Below are 22,526 nucleotides of genomic sequence, written 5' to 3' on the forward strand. Positions count from 1 at the left end.
AATTAGCATAGAATCAGCATGAGATCAGTGAAAAGACAGCTATTTCAAACTGATAGATGTTGTTCTGATATAATTATTTTCAATTTTATTGAAAACGCTGTTTATTTTAACATCATCTGATTTTGCACTTCCTCAAGAATTTCCAGCTAAAGGAAGGAACAGATATACACGCTGAGAATAAGGCATTTTAGCAAACAATTTTTAAAGACCTAGGTTTGGTACAGAAAAGAAAAACTCCATTTCTATTTTCAAAATGTTGAGACTAAAATTCAAAATACATTATGATGATTTTAACTAGTTTAAATAAAATTTTAATCATATTCAAACTTTACATAAACAAATGTATAACAGAAATCTTTAATCTTTTCCTAACCAATAACAGCCACTGATCACACTATGATTCAGACAAAGCACTAGGGTTTAGGAAATTTAAGGCAGAACTACTGCAAAACAGAGGTCCAATAAGTCTACACAACATTTGTCCAACATTATATAGTCTATGTAAGCTTATGTCTCAAGAATCACACCTGAAGACAGATTAAACAAAATGTAAATGCTGTGCTTTTGTTTCTTTAAGGCAATTATACCGTTTTCCCCATCAATTCCCAAATGAACTCCTCCCCCAAAATATTTACCTTCATTTTCCCATTGAAACCGCACTTGGGTTGATGGCTACAAAGACTTTAATGACAGCAACAAGCAGCCCAATGGTTGGGACTGAGCAGAAAAGTGCAGAGAGACCCCTATATTCCAGGAAGGTGCTTTGTTCCCACTGACCTCAAACACAGCAACATCGGTGAGAATAGGGTAAGTGATGAAACGCTAGCAAAAGAAAGGGGAGACAAAGACATAGGAAACAAAAACGCTGCTGCTTATCCTGGCCATTCTTTTTCATCATCAGGAGGGGCTCCAACTGGCAGAAAACTACCTTCTCACCCGCCGCCCGCCGCCCCCCAAAGATTTCAAAGGGAAACACTCTGCAACTCAGCAGCTCCACAAACAGAAAGGCGTCTTCGGAGAACCACCCACGGGGACCTCTGCCGGCTGAATACCAAGCCTTCTCGGGAGCGCGGAGGGAGCCGCCAAGAGCTTCCCTTCTGCCGAGTGCTCCTCAGAGATCGCTCCCCTTTCTTGACACCTGTCACCCGCTCTCCTCCAACCACTCCCAGCGACCGTCACCTACTCGTCCTCCTGCCTGTTGCTAGGGGCTCAAGCCCGGAGACCCACCTGGAAGGCGGTGGGTAGGAGACTAGCCTTGGTCGGGAGAAGTCTGCTGAGAAAGGGAAATTCCTAAAAGGAAAAGCAGAAGGCCTGGCTGCGGAAATGCACCGAGATCTCTCGCGAGCCTCTCAGCTTCTTTAGCCAGAAGCGAAGGGGAGCCACCGGCACCCGCCCCTCCTCTTGTAGGCCATTCAGTTGCCCCCCCCCCATCCCTGCAACGCCTCAGAACCCACCTTGTGCCTCCCTCTTGCAAGCCGTCCGCCGCCCTGCCCAGGGAAAGATCCCTTTTCACTGCTTCGCCTCGGCTTCCTCGCCACCACAGCAGCAGCGGCGCCGCCAATCCAAGCGCATCTTCGCCTCTCCCTCCCGAGCCGAATTCTTTCGTTCTTCCTCTCTGAGCCGCTTCACTTCCGCTCCCAGCCGCGGGCACGGAGCGGAAGGGCCTAAGAATGAGTGCGAGGCAGGAGCCCGGGAGGACGCCGGGCCGGGAGCAGAGGTGCGCATGCGCCAGGCGCCGCCAGACAGACCCAGCCGCGGGTGGCGTTTCCTCGGCGCCGTCGTTATCAGTCAGCGCTGCTTTTCCTTGGCTTGCGCCCTCGCCGCCGCCATGTCCTGTTGTTTAGAGAGAGAGAGAGAGAGAGGAGGCGGGATGAAAAAAAGGGCTCGGAGAGGTTCCTGGTTTGGCCAGGAGGGGCGTGGTGTCCGGGGAGGCATCCGCTCTCAGAGCATTAAGCCTTCAAACGCAACAAAGGCTACTGCCGTGTGGTCCATCACAAGGCGGGGAGATCTGCTCAGCCCCGCGCGGTTTCCCCCCAATTAAGGCGAGAAAGGAATTGGGCTGAAAAAGTGACCCGTGCCTGTAATTCATGCCCTTATATACACGGCCTCTTGTCTGCTCGCTACACCGAAAGTAAAACTCAACACTTGCTGAGTAAAACTAATTGTGTAAGGGCGCTTTTAATAAAGTAGAGGGAAAGCGTGCAAGTTTTATTGAGAAAGAAGCCAGTAATGCCACACGAAGGACTTATTTTTTAAGTTTTGGGTTAGCAACTCCAATCTGGAATAGAATAAAGCTGCCCTTGTTTCTCTGGCTCACGTTGCAGTCCAATCCATTATGCCCTATTTCTGTGCATAAAGTTGAATGACTTGCCTTGATAGAAATCGGAGCCCAGCTGTTGTTGAAGACTAGACCCGTGACTTTCCCAGTAAGAGAAAACATTCTGCATAGGCTTTCTCAAGCACTGCATTATTTTAATGTAGCAGTCCTCCCTAGCATTGAGAATATTTTCTAGTGATTGTTCAGCCAGCTAACAATTCTGTGTTTGCCTGCAACCATCCTTCTGTCGAATTTTGTTTAAATTCCTGAAACTGATTAATTTGTGAACTAGGGAAATATATTTAAAAAGATTAAAAAATTAGTTTAAAGTGTTTTAGTAATTTTCATCAAGAGGTACTTTCCATCATGAATATTTTCTAAGGTGTGCCAATTGTTCAACATGTACTTGCCTCCAGACTCCATGAGGTGTTCCTTATCTCACATTTTCCATTTTCCATCTGTTGGCAGCAATTTAGAAAATCACATTTATCAAGAATAGAGGTACCATTTTAAGTACATTGGATTTACAGTGTTTGCAGGAGAAAAATCATTAGAAGTAACAGCTCCCTAATTAAACATCAGCATCATGCAGAAGGCCATCAAATTATAGCATCACTTTGAAGATTAGAAGAACTAATTTTACTAGAGCTGCAGTGCTGCTACTAGTTATGTAACTACCAATTCTGAGCTTGTATGTATGTTTACATTTACTTGCTTTAAAACACTACTTGTCAAACAGCAGTAATTCTGTGTGTTTAATTTAAAAGAACTATACTTATGGAACAGCATCATGCAATTGTTGTTACCACCATTCATATCACAATTGCAGTAGATTGCAGGTATCAAAATAGTTTATATTTCTTGGTGTAAATTATAATATTTGTATGCCACTTGATTATTTAAAATATTTACAGAATTCTGAGTAATTTGCAATTGTTTAAAATAGTAAAAGAACAAAGACTAAAAGAGAGTTATAAAATAGGATAGGAATAAAAAGAAATCACACAATCCAAAGCAGCGGTCCCCAACCTTGAAGCTTGGCAGTCAGTTGGGGGTGGGGGGAAGGGAACCGGCCACATGAGCATTACAATACAATGCCCTTAATTTCCAAATCGAAATCCAGTCTGGAAATGCCATAGTTAACAGTATATAAAGCCCCTCAAAGATTATTCACCATAGGTCTTCAACAGGTGCCTTATTCTGGCTTGAAACCTGACTGAAATGGGTCTACATAATCTGCTTTCTCCAGGGTCCTCTGTACCTGCAGCCCAATCACTTCTCAACAAATTTCCTTAAAAATGGGAAAGATTAAGATCAGACAGTAAGGGTCTGAGAATATTGCATGGACCCAACTAGAGGGCACACATCCTCCGTTATCTTAACACTCTTAACAATCCAGGAAGAACCTGGGTCCATTAAACACATGGCAGAATTAACAGTGCAGAGAATTCTGCCCACTTCCTCAAGAGTCACCAAGTTAAACTTATCCTAGATCACATTATCTGAAATTCATGTAACTTTTACTGTTAAAGTAAAATGATTCCAATCTGCTTGAATGAACTAATGTTTTATTTCACTGACACTAACACTGTAGCTTAGTAAAATTGCTACTTATCTCATATTCTGTGTTTGTACAACAATGTTTCACACAGAACAACTTGCTTCAATCTAAAGAAAAGATTATCCCTTACGCATAAATCTCTGTCCCATTGGAGCAACAGGTGCACGCAGTGTTGCGTAGCCAATGCTGTGATACTGTTTGAAGTGAAGACAAATTCCCAAAATGAAATTTATGACCCAGAGTAAAAATGGAATTTATTAAAACTTCTGATGCCCAGGCTCTGCCTTCCCCTCCCCCAACATAAAGCTGTTTTCAGTGCCTGGCAATCACATGAACATGATTTATAGCATTTTTGCCAGTATTTCTGGTTTCTAGCAAACACTCTCCCATAGGGAGCAATAGGTTTGCTTAACAACTGTGGCATTCACTTACTGACCATGGCATTCTTTTTTTTTCTTTTTCAGTCTCATAGCCTTCCCTAATTCCAGAATCTGTACCAAATCTTTTGGTTTATCCTGAATAAGTACATAAACAAGATGTCTTCCATATACACATACATGTCCTGCACAGAGGAGTATAGTTATTGGAGCAAGTGAAGAATCCTATAAACTCACAAAGATAAATCTAAAGCAGCATTTATCAAAAGTATAAGAAACATAGCTAATGTGGCATAATCTGGTTTTAACAAAATCTTCAAAATCTATTGGAGAATCCAGTGCTGAGAATACATATGCACATTAAGGAAAAAATCATTTCTAGTGAGAAGGACATAATTCAAAAATTAGTTGAAAGAAGATCTTCAGACCTTGCAGAAACTCATCTGGACTAGCCTGGAAAATAAAGGATTTTTTCAGGCATGTATGAAAGCCTGAAAAGGAGATATACTATATACATGAACAGCAGAGACATGCTGCATTTGAGCTCGTACTGAATCTGAAGCATTTTTCTGAATATTTTTTTTAGGCATGCATAGCCCTAGGATGTGCCTTTGTCTTTATATGGATTGTCTACCTGTTTAGGTCTTCACATATATAAAGGGTGTCACCTTTCTTTAATGGTGTTGGCACATGCCAGACCACTGGTTTAATTGTTGCTTCAATTGTGTAACACTTTTGCCTCTTTCAAATTCTGTTTTGATTTGGGGAACAGTGAGGCTAGTATTATAGCTGCAAGAATTGCACATGTCCTAACTTAAGGCTTATGTTTCCTAAAGGAATTGTTAATATTCCCATTTCCATATTAGACTTAGTGGGAAAATTCCACATGGAACACATCAGAACAAAATATGGGAAGTTGCTTGGTTAAGCATCTAGAACATATAGCTTAAGCTAATATTCTTTGTCTATTTCTTAACTAAAAAGTGGCTAAAAATATCTTAGCAATATAAAATATTGCTACTAGTGTTTACAGGGACAATGAGATCTGTTGAAAATGAGGCAGGCTCAGCTTTTAGAGAAATTCTGAAATCAATTTTAAAGCACACTTCATGATCATTAATTTATAAAGATATTTTCCATATTGGCAGAATTCTCATGACATAAGATGATTTTCAAAAAGAAATGCTGATTGGCTTCACAATTTCTCTAATAGATCAATATGAAATGATCCATTACCTTAGTTGTTGTGATATCCAGCAGTTTTAACAGGACATTTTGCCTTCTGTACAAATCCACTCTCATAGAGAATTACCTTTAGAGCTCTTTAGCTTTTTTTATTGGTTCAGAATGCTTTAATTCTAGGTCAAATTTTTCTGGCTGTTCTTTAAAGATCTTGTTGGATGGCAACTTTCCAGCAACTTCCTAACTTCCTACAGCCACATTAAGACTCCTGGTTTCTTATTTGGCCTTACTTTTCTTACTTGTTAAACTATTTCTTCTAAAAATGATCACTTTTATGCTAAACCCTTGTCCAAAATGTTGACAACCCCTTAGTTCTTAAGTGTCTTCCTGCTTCCATTTATTATTAGCAATGAGACAGAAAGACATGTTTAGTCCATCTTCTTTACAAGTAGGGCAGATATAAATAAAATAAATACATAAATATTTGTATACTAGCATGATTTGCATGTTAATGATAAAGATTCCATCAAGTTGAACTCAATTCCTAGGAGTTAAATGGCCATATATCATTTTGTTTTATTATAGGTTATTATCTTCAATAATGTTTTTCTAACTTTTCAATGTAGGCTACATCCCTAGGATTTCCTGGCAGTCCCACATCTAAGTACAAACCAGATCTGTTTAGCTTCTGAGATAAGCTAGGTATTATCACTTTCTGGGGCCAATATATAAGGAGAGAAGTCTTGAAACAGGATAATCATATAGGCCAGTGGTTTTGCAAACAGGGACATACTGTATCCTCCTGCAAGATTTCTACATAAGTAGTTTTTGTGTTTCTTAACCTGCTAGGAAGTTACTGATATTGTAGTGCATAATGGGTACAGTAGTTCTCATTTAATGATCACAACAGGGACAGGCAACTTGGTGGTTAAGTGAAATTAAAGCTATGTTTATGATTTTACTTCAGGTTCCCTTTGCTTATAGCAGGGGTGTCAAACTCAATTTCATTGAGGGCCGCATCAGCATTGTGGTTGCCCTCAGGGGGCCGGATAGGTATGGCCAGGGTGGGCGTGGCCTACTGGGTGGGTGTGGCTAGAGTGCATATGGCCTACTGGGTGGGCGGGGCCAGCTCTACATCATTTGCATCAAGGGTGCCTATGGGGGCCTGGGCAGGAGAGGGACAGATCTGAGGGTCTCTGGCAGAAGGAGGGTCTCTGGGCCAGGGCCAAGGCAGTGGGGGCCGTTCCCTCACTGTTTCCAGGATGGCTTCGTGGGCCGCATGAAACCACTTCGCGGGCCGGATCTGGCCCCCGGGCCTTGTGTTTGACATGTCTGGCTTATAGTCTTGTCAAGGATTGTTTGTTAGATTCGTAATGTTTTTCATCAACATCAAATGGTCACTAAAGGAGGTAGTTGCTAAATGAAAACTACCTCTACTAGATTGGGAGGATTGAGCCAAGGTACTATATAAACTCTACTTTTGATAAAGTGTTAAGTTGAACCCCCAAGAGGATTTAAATAGGGGCCACATGTAGTCCTGACTTTCCTCCCATATCTCCATAAGTTAATTTTAAAAGTTCAGTTTGAATATGAATATGATTTCTTTGGGATCTAGAATGAGGCTCTGTTAAGGTCTGGATCACTTGGAAAGATGTGTTTAAGCTAATGTGAGTATACCTCCCTTCAGTTCTGTACCTGAGCACATAGGGTACTATTATATACAGTCATGGCCGAAATTGTTGGCACCCCAGAAACTTTTCAAGAAAATCAAGTATTTCTCACAGAAAAGTATTGCAGGAACACATGTTTTGCTATACAAAGGTTTATTCCCTTTGTGTGTATTGGAACACAACAAAAAATGGGAGGAAAAAAAGCAAATTGGACATAATGTCAAACAAAACTCCAAAAATGGGCCGGACAAAATTATTGGCACCCTTTCAAAATTGTGGATAAATAAGATTGTTTCAAGCATGTGATGCTCCTTTAAACTCACCTGGGGCAAGTAAAAGGTGTGGGCAATATAAAAATCACACCTGAAAGCAGATAAAAAGGAGAGAAGTTCACTTAGTCTTTGTATTGTGTGTCTGTGTGTGCCACGCTAAGCATGGACAACAGAAAGAGGAGAAGAGAACTGTCTGAGGACTTGAGAACCAAAATTGTGGACAAATATCAACAATCTCAAGGTTACAAGTCCATCTCCAGAGATCTAGATTTGCCTTTGTCCACAGTGCGCAACATTATCAAGAAGTTTGCAACCCATGGCACTGTAGCGAATCTCCCTGGTCATGGACAGAAGAGAAAAATTGATGAAAGGTTGCAACGCAGGATAGTCCGGATGGTGGATAAGCAGCCTCAAACAAGTTCCAAAGGAATGCAAGCTGTGCTGCAGGCTCAGGGAGCATCAGTGTTAGTGCAAACTATCTGTCGACATTTAAATGAAATGAAACGCTATGGCAGGAGACCCAGGAGGACCCCACTGCTGACACAGAGACATAAAAAAGCAAGATTACAGTTTGCCAAAATGTACTTGAGTAAGCCAAAATCCTTCTGGGAAAACGTCTTATGGACAGATGAGACCAAGATAGAGCTTTTTGGTAAAGCACATCATTTTACTGTTTACCGAAAATGAAATGAGGCCTACAAAGAAAAGAACACAGTACCTACAGTGAAATGTGGTGGAGGTTCAATGATGTTTTGGGGTTGTTTTGCTGCCTCTGGCACTGGGTGCCTTGAATGTGTGCAAGGCATCATGAAATCTGAGGATTACCAAAGGATTTTGGGTCGCACTGTAGAGCCCAGTGTCAGAAAGCTGGGTTTGCGTCCGAGATCTTGGGTCTTCCAGCAGGACAATGACCCCAAACTTACATCAAAAAGCACCCAGAAATGGATGGCAAGAAAGCGCTGGAGAGTTCTGAAGTGGCCAGCAATGAGTCCAGATCTGAATCCCATCGAACACCTGTGGAGAGATCTTAAAATTGCTGTTGGGAAAAGGTGCCCTTCCAATAAGAGAGACCTGGAGCAGTTTGCAAAGGAAGAGTGGTCCAAAATTCTGAGTGAGAGGTGTAAGAAGCTTATTGATGGTTATAGGAAGTGACTGATTTCAGTTATTTTTTCCAAAGGGTGTGCAACCAAATATTAAGTTAAGAGTGCCAATAATTTTGTCCGGCCCATTTTTGGAGTTTTGTTTGACATTATGTCCAATTTGCTTTTTTTCCTCCCTTTTTTGTTGTGTTCCAATACACACAAAGGGAGTAAACCTTTGTATAGCAAAACATGTGTTCCTGCAATACTTTTCTGTGAGAAATACTTGATTTTCTGGAAAAATTTCTGGGGTACCAACAATTTCGGCCATGACTGTACATAGACCCAATTTTTTTTCTACCTTTAATTTGTTCCTTCCAGAACAAGTCTAAGTAGTAGCCAGATTAAGATTCTAGTATGCCTTACTGAAATCATTTTTATCTGGTTCAAAACATTCATTTATCTGGTTTATCTTAGTTTCTGAAATATGTTACACCTGTTAGTATGTCAGGCAGTATAATGGACATTAGAAATGTTGTACTGTCTCTATCCAAGGAATCAATAGCAATCATGAGATGCAATCATAACTGTTTGGAAAGGGAGAGTAAACCTGCTTATCATTTCTGGAAGACTTAAACATCAAGAAACTGGCATGTGGGGAACAACCCCCCCCCCAAATCCTTTCCAATTCTATGACTATATGATCCTCAGGAAGAAGTCAAATATTGCAAAATGCTAGATGGTGTAACAACTGAAATCTTGTTCCTTTTATATATGTATCCAATAACACCACATGTATCCTAGGGGTGAGGCTTTAAATCAGACCGTCATAAAACCATTTTAATTATTTTGGCACACATAACCCCATTTATTCCCATAGGCACACTTCAATCCAGGCACCCATTATAGAATTTCTGATATTACTTCCCCAAATTGGCATACTGTAGAGAATTTGGGCTGTAATTCTCAGAACTTTCAGAAGGATGGTTTTCCAAGAATCATAGTCTCCCACATCTAAATTTCATCAGATTCAGAAAAGTAGAAATGGATCATGTGAGAATTGATGCTGATGTAAAATCAATAACATTGAAAATAAATGTCACAATTTACAAATTAATCCATATCTTTACAGGCATCTCAAGGAAGCCTGCAATACAGAAAATGCTAATTTTTCAGTTGAACAGTTGAATTTCTCAACAACTTATCTTAATTAAAATTATTGTTTCTGAGGCATGAACATCATTCCCCCCCTAAAAAAAACCTCCCATGGTGTGTTCTTTTAATTAGAAAATCAGTATAGCACCCAATAATTCATGGATTTCAAAGAACTATAAAATGTATCAGAAATAAAATAAAATTGAGGCTACGGGGATGGGGGAGATGAAGAAGAAAAGACACTTTTCAGCCAAAACATAGGCTGTGTCAGAATCCATTTATATCATATTCATAAATGGAATGTTTCAAACATATCCCATGGATTCTGCCATCTCCCGAAGAGAAGAGGATAGATGTGTATTGAACCGGCAATAGGCATTTCAAAGGAAAGGAGAAGCCTTTTGAACTGAGGAAACAAAAAGGGGGGGCTAGCATCTGGCTTTTGTCACGGTAGACAGCAATAAACAAAAGGGTCCTAACTTCCTTTTTCCCACGAGATGGATGATACGAGAGGAAGGATGGGGGGACTGACCAAATGGGGATTAAGGGGGGTTAAACCGGGAACTCTTTATAAGGATTTACATCGTGGAACCATTAAGCCCTGTCTCATTTCCTACAACCGAGCATGTCATAGTAAAGATTTCTTTTGGACTAAAAACCTGACTCCAAGAGTTTTTGTCTTCCTAAGACGTGGTTTGGGGTGGGTCCTGACATTAGACAGGGCTTGCAACGAAAGTCAACCCGGGAAGAAGAACCTTACCGGGGGACTTTGCAAATAAATATGATGTCTGACGATGAAGCAAGAAGGGAAGAAAGCCCCACGGAGAAGGAGCCTTCCTCCCAGCCGAACTCCCAGAAACATTGGGAAGCTGAAGCATCATATTCCTCCTGGGAGGAAACGGCGGAGCAGCACGAACAAAAACCCCGGTGGTCGATGGGCGTTGGAAGGAAAAGTGAGTGGGAAAAGGCTTCGAGAGAAGTGACCCTGAGACGGAGCGACCACCAACCGGAATGGAAACAAGAGATGGAGAACTCCCTGCACGCCAGTGAGGAAGAGCGGATTCTGGAAAAAGCTATTGACTTGATGAACACAGCCCTGAGCTCACTAAGGGAGGAGAGAGCTGGAAACCACAACACCTGGGGTCGCAACTGGAGGGGTAACGGAAGGGATCCAACACCTGAAACCCCAGGGCTGTCCAATGGAACAGGAGCCGCTGACTCAGCGGTACCCACCCCCCCAGACCCACAGATGGGGATCGAGATGAGGAGCGATACACTCTGCGGCGCAGACAACGATCCAGCCAAAGATTCCCACCCCTGGAAGCAAAATTCAAGGGGGAGCCATCACGACTGGGATTTTTCCTAACCCAAGTCCTCAGCTACATGGAAGAGTACGGACGGGACATCCCCAGTGACAAAACACGCATCCGAATTGTGCAATCTGCCCTGGACAGGACGGCCGCAGACTGGGTGGTGAACCTGCATGACTCCAACGCCCCAGAACTCAACGACTTCAACCGATTCATGTCATCCTTGAGGCGATGATTCGAGGACCCTTTGGCTGACCGGAAGGCCCGGGAGAGAATCAAGACGGTGAGGCAGGGCAGGAGAACAGTGGCCGAATATACCCAAGAATTCCGAGCCATCGCCAGCAAGCTGAACTGGCCAGAAGACATCCTCCTCAGCTATTTCAAAGACGGTCTAAACTACGACCTGTATGACGCTTGCCTGCCTCGGGGAGACCCCTACCATCTCAATGACTGGTATGTCCTGGCAGAGGAAGTGGAAATAGACCTATTGAAAAGACAACGCAGAGGAAAACCATGGGGCCGCCCGCCACTCGAGCAAACACGTGAGGGGGAAAACCCACCGGCCACGGCTAAAAAATCAAAGGGATGTTTCAATTGCGGGAGAGAGGGCCACCGTGCTGCAGAATGTCGTTCGAAAGCCCCTCCACGCAAAACAGAGGCACCATCTTCCAAAAAGCTGGGGAAGTCTCAAGGCAACCCAAAAGAATCTTCCATGAAGGGGACAGAGGCTGTAGAGTCCACAATTTCTGCCAAAACCTGGGATTGGACTCCGGCCTACACTGCAGGGGCGGTGGACACCTCGGAAGACAGCTCAGAGGGAGAACCTTTGGTAAGTGGACCTCTTCCACCCATACTTAAGACAGTAACTATATTAGCTTCCTCTGCACCAAAAGCCAATGAAATAAAAGCTCTGATAGACTCTGGCTGCATCCGCTGCCTCATCAGCCCAACGCTGGTGGAGGAACTGAGCATCCCAGTGAGGAGGCTAAAACAACCAATCTCCTTCAGTCAATTAGACGGGTCTATAGCAGGGGGGGGACCAGCTACCCTAGCCACTCTACCACTCCACATGTCCCTGGGGTCCCATGAGGAAGACATAACATTTATAGTGGCCCCAGACATGGCATGCCCAATGATTTTAGGACTGGAATGGCTGAAGAAATGGAACCCCGGGATAAACTGGAGGACTGCAGAACTCAACTTCCCAAAAGGGGAACAGGAAAACGTAAAACCCCCAAACACCCCCCCAACCCAGAGGGAGGAAAAAGCAGCAGTGGGGGAAGAGAAGGGGCTAACAGAGATACCGGAGGAATACAGGGACCTGGCTGAGGTTTTCAGTGAGGAAAGAGCAGATGAGCTCCCCCCCACTGCCCCACAGACTGCACCATAGAATTCAAACCTGGGGCAAAACTCCCAAAACCCAGGATGTATGCCATGAGCCCAAGGGAAATGGCAGAAATGGAAAGATTCATAAAGAAAAACTTAAAAAGAGGATTTATTGAGCCCGCCAAACCCAAAGTAGCCGCCCCGGTTCTGTTCAGGGAGAAGAAGGATGGGTCCTTTCGTTTGGTTGTGGATTACCGGAACCTAAATACAATTAGTGAATGTAATCTATACCCCCTTCCCCTAGTGAAGGATATGCTATCCCACCTATCGAAAGGAAAGATTTTTACCAAACTAGACCTGAGGGAAGCATACTACCGTATTAGGATTAAGGGAGGAGACAAATGGAAAACTGCATTCAACTGCCCAATGGGGTGCTATCAATTCAAAGTATTGCCATTTGGACTGCAAGGGCCCCCCGCAGTCTTTATGCAATTAATTAATGACGTACTGAGAGAGCACCTATATAAGGGGGTCCTGGTTTACCTCGATGACATCCTTATCTTCACAGAAACCAAAGAGGAACATATCAAACTAGTCAGAGCAGTCCTGAAGAAATTGCAAGCTGCCCATTTATATGCTAAATTATCGAAGTGTGAATTTCATCAGGAAAAAATCGACTACCTGGGATATCGCATATCCCCAGAGGGCATCGAAATGGACCCAGAGAAGGTCAGGGCAGTACTAGAGTGGGCACCCCCCCGCACACGGAAGCAATTGCAAAGTTTCCTGGGGTTTGCAAATTTCTACCGCCAATTCATCCCTGCATTTGGCCAAATAGCCATGCCCCTCACAAATTTGTTGAAAACAAAGGGGGGGTCACCCGTGAAACCCAGCCAGCCTCTAAAATGGTCAATGGAATGTCAAGCAGCATTTGAGAGGCTAAAGAGACTCTTTTCTGCGGAACCTGTACTTAAACACCCAGATCCCAACAAACCTTTTGTAATACAGGCAGATGCGAGCGACGTAGCAGTCGGAGCCGTATTACTACAAGAAAATGATGAGGGGGCATTGCAACCTTGCGCATATACATCCAGGAAACTTACAGAAACTGAACAACGATGGCCAATATGGGAGAAGGAAGCATTCTCATTAAGGTGGTCATTATTAACTTGGCGTCAATTTTTGGAAGGAAATAAAATACCTTTCCAAGTCTGGACTGACCACAAAAATTTAGAAGCACTAAAAACGCCCAGGAAGCTCACTCCTAAGCAAGCCCGCTGGTCCCAACACTTTCACCGATTCAATTTCACTCTCAAACACTTACCGGGGGGAAAGAACTTCCTGGCAGATGCATTATCCCGCATGCCCCAATATAACAGCACAAGAGTTACTGACTTTAAACCACTTGTACCGGAACAACAACTGGCAGCACCAGTCACCACCAGGGCACAAGAAAAAATGAAGCCGAAGGTAGATAGCCAAACTGGAATAGAATTCAGGAAATCTTTGGAAAGTGATGAATGGTTCCAGAAAAATAAACATGTGTGCACAATTAAAGATGGACTGCCGTGGGTGGGGGAGAAGCTATATATACCGGCCACACAGAGAATCAATTTCATGCAACTGTGCCATGATACAAAATCAGCAGGACACTTTGGCTTTGTAAAAACCTTACACTTAACTAAAAGGCAATTTTGGTGGCCATCTATGAAAAAGGACATAGAAAGCTATGTGGGTAGCTGTCAAATTTGCGCAATGGGCAAGAGGTTACAAGGGAAATCGCCAGGACTGTTACAACCAGTGGCGAATCCCTCAGCCCCATGGAAAGAAATAGCCATGGATTTTATTGTGGAACTACCAGAAAGCAACGGAAACACCGTTATCTGGACTGTTACTGATCTGTTCTCTAAGCAAGTCCATTTCATACCTTGCCCAAAAATTCCTACTGCAAAAGCATTAGCAAAACTTTTTGTACAACATATTTACAGATTGCATGGGGCACCACAACGCATCATATCTGACAGGGGGGTGCAATTTACCTCAGCATTCTGGAAGGAATTTTTATCTCTGTTAGAAACCACCCAAGGACTGACTTCTAGTCATCACCCTCAGGGTAATGGGCAAGCAGAAAAGGCTAACTCTGTACTTGAACAATATTTAAGATGTTATGTACATTTTCAGCAGAACAATTGGACAGACCTGCTGCCTTTCGCAGAAGTGGCATATAACAACGCAATTCACTCCAGCACAGGTTACACTCCTTTCCAAGTAGCCACAGGCCAGAGCTTCAACCCCATACCTGATCTAACTCCAAAAGAACCGGTAATTCCAGAACTAAAGGAATGGATTGCTCAGTTACAATACACCTGGCCTATTGTCAGAAAAGCATTAACAGAGGCTAGACTAGCACACAAGACACAGGCAGACAAGAAAAGATCTGATCCCACACCGTTCAAGGTGGGAGAGATGGTATATCTGTCTACAAAATACCTTAAGTCTCTCCAACCCTGTAAAAAACTAGGACCAAAATACATTGGACCTTTTCCAATTAAAAGAATCATAAACCCAGTAACAGTTGAATTAGAACTACCTAAAAATCTTAGACAAATACACCCAATCTTTCACTGCAGTCTAATAAAGAGAGAACAATAATCTCCCCTACGAACAAAAATTCCACCACCACCACCTCCCATCATGGTGGAAGGAGAACAACATTTCGAGGTGAAGGAAATTCTGGATTCCAGGAGACATCATGGAACAACTCAATATCTAGTGGCTTGGAAACACCTCCCCTCCTCAGAAAATGAATGGGTCAGCAAACACCACGTTAAAGCCCCAAAGCTGCTTAAGAGATTTCATACAGAATATCCAAACAAACCGAGTTAACATTTACACATGTTTTTTTTCTTCTCTTTTCTTTTCTCCCCCTACAGATGGACACACCTTTCTTCTAAGGAGAGCGGACTGTCAGAATCCATTTATATCATATTCATAAATGGAATGTTTCAAACATATCCCATGGATTCTGCCATCTCCCGAAGAGAAGAGGATAGATGTGTATTGAACCGGCAATAGGCATTTCAAAGGAAAGGAGAAGCCTTTTGAACTGAGGAAACAAAAGGGGGGGCTAGCATCTGGCTTTTGTCATGGTAGACAGCAATAAACAAAAAGGTCCTAACTTCCTTTTTCCCACGAGATGGATGATATGAGAGGAAGGATGGGGGGACTGACCAAATGGGGATTAAGGGGGGGTTAAACCGGGAACTCTTTATAAGGATTTACATCGTGGAACCATTAAGCCCTGTCTCATTTCCTACAACCGAGCATGTCATAGTAAAGATTTCTTTTGGACTAAAAACCTGACTCCAAGAGTTTTTGTCTTCCTAAGACATGGTTTGGGGTGGGTCCTGACAGGCTGCTACAAAATGATCTTCGATCTCAGTCCACAAGAATTTACAATCAGCTACATTGCACAATGGCAGACTATTTAGAGGCAGATCAAAGAGAACAGTCTCAAAGAAGAAAAGAACATTTAAGTAGAAGCTAAATCACAGGAATTACTTACATTTTACCCAGGGCTTTTTTTGTAAAAGAAAAAGGTGCCAGAACTCACACATGTCATACAACCCGCCTTGCCTACCCTACAAGGTTCCATTCAAAAAAGGTGCCGGAACTCCGTTCTGAGCGTTCTATGAGAAAAAAAGCCCTGATTTTACCAGTACTGGATGTACCACATTTTGAATGCTTCTTTGCACACACTGGGCTTAATTATAAACTACAAAGGGGAAGGATTCAGAATAATGCAAGAGATGAGGGATCCATAACGAAAAAGATTCTGAAGGAGAACAAAACAGAAGTGGAGTCTGTATAGAAGGAAGAGATAGTTCTGGATGAGGATGATGAGGAAGAAAAAACAAGGGCAGAGTAACCATCATTGTTCCTCTGCATACCCAGAGCTTAATTCTGTCTGAAAGATTAAATAATTCATTTAGGATAGTCCTTAATTGGAACCAACTTCTTCAAAAAGACAGAAATAGAGATTGAATGGAAGCTGTCCAGTATGCATAGATGGAGAGATGGCACCATGACATGGCTATGCACCATCATCCTCTTCAAGCTGGATGATATCTACTCCTTTCTGCAAGAGACATTTACTACTATGTACAGTATGTCTAGCCATATATACTCTTCTAGCTGTTTGAAGGAGTTCAGGGTATTAATCCAACCCCAGAAACAGAGATTATGACACAGAGCACCTTTCCTTATATAAAACTTATAAAAGGTGTCTATATGTAAATCTTCCACTTCCTTACCAAAAAGTATGGTGACTCTAAAAATGATGTTCACTATCTCACATGTGTCCTCCAGATGTTCATTTCCTCAAATATATCAATTCATCAATCCAGAAATATTGCATGAGCATTCTAATACATCATTTCACAATTTTTGTCCAGAATTTGTCCTAAAGCTGGACAAATGGTTGGACTAGAAGACCTCCAAAGTCCCTCCAAAGACAATCTTCTGCAACCTGGTCCTTTCTAGAGATGTTGGTATTAGAATTCTCAGAATGTCCTGCCAGCTTGGCCACGTTAGTGGAAAATTTTGGAATTGAACACCTGAAAGGCACGCAATTGGATATACCTATTCTAAGGAGTTTTGAGAGGAAGTCACTTTATTATAGATTTGACTTGGTTAATTTATTTAAACTGTATGGCTGGACCTTTTTTCCAAATTCTGCTTCAGATCTAACTATAGCATAACATTTTTCTTCCTTTGGTATTCCAAACAACCAGGTGTTATAAATTCACTGTACTTAATTTTTTGCTCTCATTAAATTTGCCCTGATAAGAATTGTTTTTCTGTAAAACCACTTTTCTGGTGACTGCAGGAAATTGCAGCTGGCTTTTTAGAATTAGTGGAGCATTCCATCAGTGGAAGACTCCTTGTTGACAAGGGGTATCAAAACTCTGTCCCAGAAGCAGTTCTGGTCATTAATGTTTTTAGCTCTCCCCTTAGAACAGGGGTGTCAAATTGCCAGCCATGGGCCAGATGCATATAGCAAAACTGCACCCACCTCATTGCTGGCAATGCAAAAAAAGTCACAATACATTGTGACACATCATATGACATTGCGAGGGTGACACCCCTGCCTTACAATGCATGTAATGTTCTTAAGCAACAGCTTGGCAGCTTATACTTCAGTCCACATGGTCAGATGGCAAGCTGCCATTTCTGCAAGGTGATCTGGTTTTAACAGAGACAGACAGATCCTTAGACAGAAAAGAGCCAATTGTCCTCCCTTTGACATGCAGCACATCCATCCATTTTTTAAGTAAACTTGGGCCATGACACATTATGATTACAAGCCATAAAATGGCTGTAGAAACAATTATATTGAATGAGTTAGGAGACAGAGATTTTACATGGAGGAGAAATAACTCAGTCCAAGTCTTCAGTTAACAATGTGCAATGTCGTGTGGTCGCACAGAGAGACGGACACTTGAGCTGGGTAGTACTTCTTTATTTGATCAGGAAGGAAGCTGAAGCAAAGGGGTTACCTGGTGTCTCTTTATACCTGCCCAGGTGAATCGCAGCCAATAGATTCAAACCTGGGCTTCCCGCCAGTGCAGGTGGCCAATGGATTTAAACCTTGGCTTCCTGCCAGAGCTGACCATGCCCTGGGGCTGTCAACGACTAGCTCTATTCAGGCTTTCTCGCCAAAAGCAGTTATAGCCTGGAGCTGTCCAGCCCCCTGCTGTGCTGACATTCTGTGTATGCTTTAAGAGCATACACTAGACAATGTTTTATCCATCACTGTGATTACAACAAACCCAAGTTTACTAGTGAGGTGGCTCAGTGGGTTAGGATGCTGAGCTTGTCGATCAAAAGGTTGGCATTGTATTTTAAAACTTTTCAATAAAAAAAAAAAGGTTGGCAGTTTGGCAGGTCGAATCCTGAGTGCCGCGTAACAGAGTGAGCGCCTGTTACTCGTCCCAGCTTCTGCCAACCTAGCAGTTCGGAAGCACGTAAAAATGCAAGTAGAAAAATAGGGACCACTACGGTGGGAAGGTAACAGCATTCCGTGCGCCTTTGGCGTCTAGTCATGCCGGCCACATGACCACAGAGACGTCCTCGGACAAGCGCTGGCTCTTCGGCTTTGAAACGGAGATGAGCACCGGCCCCTAGAGTTGGAAAGGATTAGCACGCAGGTGCGGGGGAACCTTTAACTTTACCTACATTCTGTATATGCTTAGCCATGATTAGCTTAATCATTGTTTGTGGGATCCATCATATCATAATCTCATTTGTAATCTATGATTTACAAATTACAGTGCATAGAACATACTTGCATACTAATAACGTAGCACAATCTGTATTTTCAGCAGGAAGGCTGTAGTCAATTCTTGCTCCTTAACATAGATATCTGCAAACATGTATTTCTTATATTCCACAACAGGCGTGTCCAACCTGGGCCATATGAGTCACATGTGACCCTTGATAGCTAGTAATGTAGCCCCACAAGATAATAAAAAGCAAAGGAAGTTTTTTATTTATATACAATAACTACATTGTACATTTTATTTGTGGCCCAAGACAATTTCTCTTCACACAATGAAGTCCAGACAAGCCAAAAGGTGGGACAATCATGTCCTATACTTTTATCTTCACAGGTTGAATGGATTGAGTTGAAGTCATATTTTAAATACAACTTATGTACTGAATACCTAACCTAACCAAAAAATATTCACTGACCTACACATTAAGTGTTGTTTCTGAACCTTGCAATTACCACAGTCCTTTAAAATGATAAATGAATTTGTTTGACCCTCCATGCATAAAATCAATTATCTCACCTAGCTTAGGAGTCAGGAAGAAATCCACATAACATTTTGATGGACCAAACAAATCAATGATAGATCCTTACAACTGTTTTGTGCTTGTAGATATAATTTCAGCTTATTTAGCACATTCCCAAGGAGTAGATTTTTTTTAAGTCTTTTCTTTCCTAGTAACAAAAGTGCTTGTGAACCAAGAATTGTATTACTTTCTTCATATCCTCTTGATATAGGTTTACTTTTATCAACTCTATCAATAGATCATCTTTACTATATAACAAAACTAGCATACTTTACAATTTTGAAAGGCTAAACATTCTAAGACTCTTCAAAGATTACTGGTGTCCTATTACATGCCACACTAACAGACACCAGAGATACACAAATACTTCTGAGAAGTGCTGAACCCAATTATTAGTAGTCTGCTGTAATGAATCATCAATTCTCATTAACCAAATAATATTTTTAAAGAACCAGCATTTATCCATATGCCTTCCTAGCCATGGCACAGTTACATTTTTATGCCACATTCTCACATATTGCCATTGTCATCTCCAGCCCACAGCTGAGGTAGCTGATCCAGCTTTTTATCAGTATTTTCTTTCTTCTGATAAATACAATTTTGGCCATGGATAAGGTCTAGTACTTTTCACCTACTAGGAGGTCACTGATGTGATCAAGGGAAGAATCTGTCAGACTGGTTACTTTAGGGTATAGCAATCATGCTGTCATTGCTTGAGATAGACCAGGTTAAGAAACAGGCTTCACAAGCAATTCTAGAACCTTACTATACAATACTGACATAAGCTACAGAAACATAATCTTAAAGCCTGAGAATGTTTTGTTTCCTTCCATCTCATACCAAAGAAAGTCATGTGGGATTGCTTTAAGTTTGCTTCCTAATGTTTTCTTCTATTTCCAGGCTTACTTCGTAGTTTGCTAACTACCTTCACATTCTTTCTCTAGTGTCATTTTTGTGATTCTCTAAAAATCCCCCCTTCCATCTTGTTATGGAGAACTATCCTAGTGAACCATTTTGGAAAACAATTCAGGATCTGTCAGATATACCTTGCTGGTTCTGTCTCCAGTGAGACAGTGGGTGCTTTACAGGTTTTCCACTGCTTTTGCCAATGTATGTTTTGTGTGGTTTTATTTTTTACTTTTTATAATATTGCTGGGGGAAATTGTGACATTTATCAAAGGCAAAGTCCACTATCAATTACTGCCTCCTGCTTCCTGCATGGCTCTCTTCCATGTCTTCTTTCAGAAAAGCATTAGGTCTATGTTCAGAAGTAGTCCAAGTGATGGGTCAAAAGTGGGAAGTTGCTGGCCATTGTAAGCATCTTCTTACATTTGTCCAAACCCACCATGTAAGAGAGAATGATTAATGTTGACAAACTTTGCTGAGAGGGGAAATAAGGTCAGAAGAATCTAACATTTTCTTTCATTAGCTTAATCTGAATTAAAACACTAAGAGCAGAAATGCAATCATTAGTCTTGTTACGGTTAGGCACAAACAATCAGATGCATACATGTGGAGATCAAACTAGCTACTTTAATAAAGGAAATAAGCTCTCCAACCTGGCAGCTTTCTCCTGGGAAAGACTAGATAAGGCTCAAAGGCATTTTTTTTTTCAGATCTTGCCCTCTTGTGCTTATGTAATGAGTCCAGACTAATTCCCTGCTCGACCCATCCTCCCAACTGCTTGCCAACAGTTATTGTGCAGATTAGAGCTCAGCAATCAGACTAGCAAAGGTTTTGCCAGCACTTTTTGCTGCCAATTCAAGGACACTTTAATGATTAGTACACTATTCTCACACTTGCTATATGGTATCAGCGATGGGACTTGAAGTCATTTCTCTATATGGGGACCAGAAAAATGTCTCTTTCCCAAAAAAAGAGATAACCAATTAATATAGCAGCAAAAAGTTCTATTGTTGAGGAAAAAAGAGGACAGCTTTTATGCTTCAAAAGCTGCATAGTAATTTAAATCTTATAAGAAGATTAAGGCCTAACTAAAAACCAAAGACCTTTTTTCAATATTATAGTAATAAACTTTCCTTATCTTGGTACAAAACATCATTATCCCCATGCAATTAGAGTTCACTTATTACTTCTGGTTTAACTATATACATAATCTCATCTCCAATTTATTTTAATATATCAAAATCCTTTTCATCAGAAATTATTTCCACAAACCAAGGATTAACTGTAAAATCTATAGCTCTTTCCAGTTGTGATCCAGCACAGGCAATATGCAATCAAAAACAAAAACTTATTCTGTTTTTTTTAAAGAATTGCATAATGTTGACAATTTGGTATCCCATTGATTAACACTATGTCAAGTTTAGTCTCGAAATGGATTTGACGTTTTTCAGGGGCAAGCTTCATTTTTTAATGAATGTATCTAAATTAAAATCTTATTCTATTTAAATAGGAACTCTTGGGCCTTTGAATCAATCACTCTTGAAGTTTACTCTTTCCTAGCCAGCTATTATAACTTCTAGACTGTTTAATGAAATTGCTAATTAATGTCTGTCAATTGTACAACAATTCCCACTCCCCATCCTTTTGGAACCCTGCAGGATTTCACACTTCACGTATTGAAATTTCTTGCATTCAGCTCATATCACCATAAACAGAGCAGATGAATTTTATATGGAATGCTGTCTAAAGTATCCATTAATGCTGGAACTTTAATTTCACACATTAAATAACATCTAGCTATATTTTTATCCCTATTGTGCCATTTTATTTTATTCAAGAATTGTTAAAATATTCTTATGAATAGGTGTTGCTCAATATAAGAGGTCCTTTACTTATATTGTAGTTATCCATCAGCTACTTAATTACATTGGCTACCATAATATTTGAGAAACAGAGAGTTATAGCACAAGAAAATGTGTGCACCTGTAGTAGGAGGTAGCTTTCACTCTAGCATACTATTGCAGGAATTCTGGCAGTGTCTCCTTCCAATGATCCAAAATCAGGGGAAGGGTTTTCTGCAACCAGTAGAAAGAAGTTGATTGGCTGGTTGAGTTTTTCATCATTGGAGAAGAATGTATATTAATGCACAGGTCTCTTCTCTCTTCTGTTGGGAGGGGAAAAAAATCTTGTTAACAGGCTGATTTGTCAGCCAGGCTCCATATCTTTACCTTCATATAGAGCAGGGGTGTCAAACTCGCAATGTCACATGACATGTCACAACATATCATGACTTTTCTTCCATTGTCAGTAATGAGGTGGGCACGGTTTCATCATGATGCATCCAGCCCACGGGCTGGCAGTTTGACACCCCTGATATACAGTATTAAAAACAAAAGGTGTGTATTACATATTGAATTAGCAAACTGGATCCACTCACTGTTGCAAATGGCTTGCACCATGAAGTTGTTGTGCAGTATGACACATAGAGAAGGACCTCTGTATCAGATTCCATG

General features: G+C 41.5%; 1 protein-coding gene across 11 annotated transcripts in view; it reads right to left on the reverse strand.

Moving 5' to 3' along the window:
- Positions 1-1,747, reverse strand: part of ATP2C1 (ATPase secretory pathway Ca2+ transporting 1) — a 56,329-nt gene extending 54,582 nt beyond the window's left edge. For 2 of the 11 annotated variants that reach the window (XM_083378406.1, XM_083378410.1), the window contains exons 1-3: positions 1,455-1,719; positions 1,228-1,290; positions 636-822 (exon numbers count right to left, since the gene is read on the reverse strand). In XM_083378406.1, coding sequence (XP_083234532.1) covers positions 636-641 — 6 coding nt within the window. In that variant the 5' untranslated portion in view covers positions 642-822; positions 1,228-1,290; positions 1,455-1,719. Of the gene's footprint in view, positions 1-635; positions 823-1,227; positions 1,291-1,454 lie in introns of all 11 variants that reach the window. The other 9 variants (XM_083378409.1, XM_083378413.1, XR_014494297.1 and 6 more) reach the window with 8 other exon arrangements.
- Between the last annotated feature and the right edge of the window lie 20,779 nt (positions 1,748-22,526).

The sequence above is a fragment of the Vipera ursinii genome, assembly GCF_947247035.1.
Source record: "Vipera ursinii genome assembly, chromosome: Z".
Classification (NCBI taxonomy): domain Eukaryota; kingdom Metazoa; phylum Chordata; class Lepidosauria; order Squamata; family Viperidae; genus Vipera; species Vipera ursinii.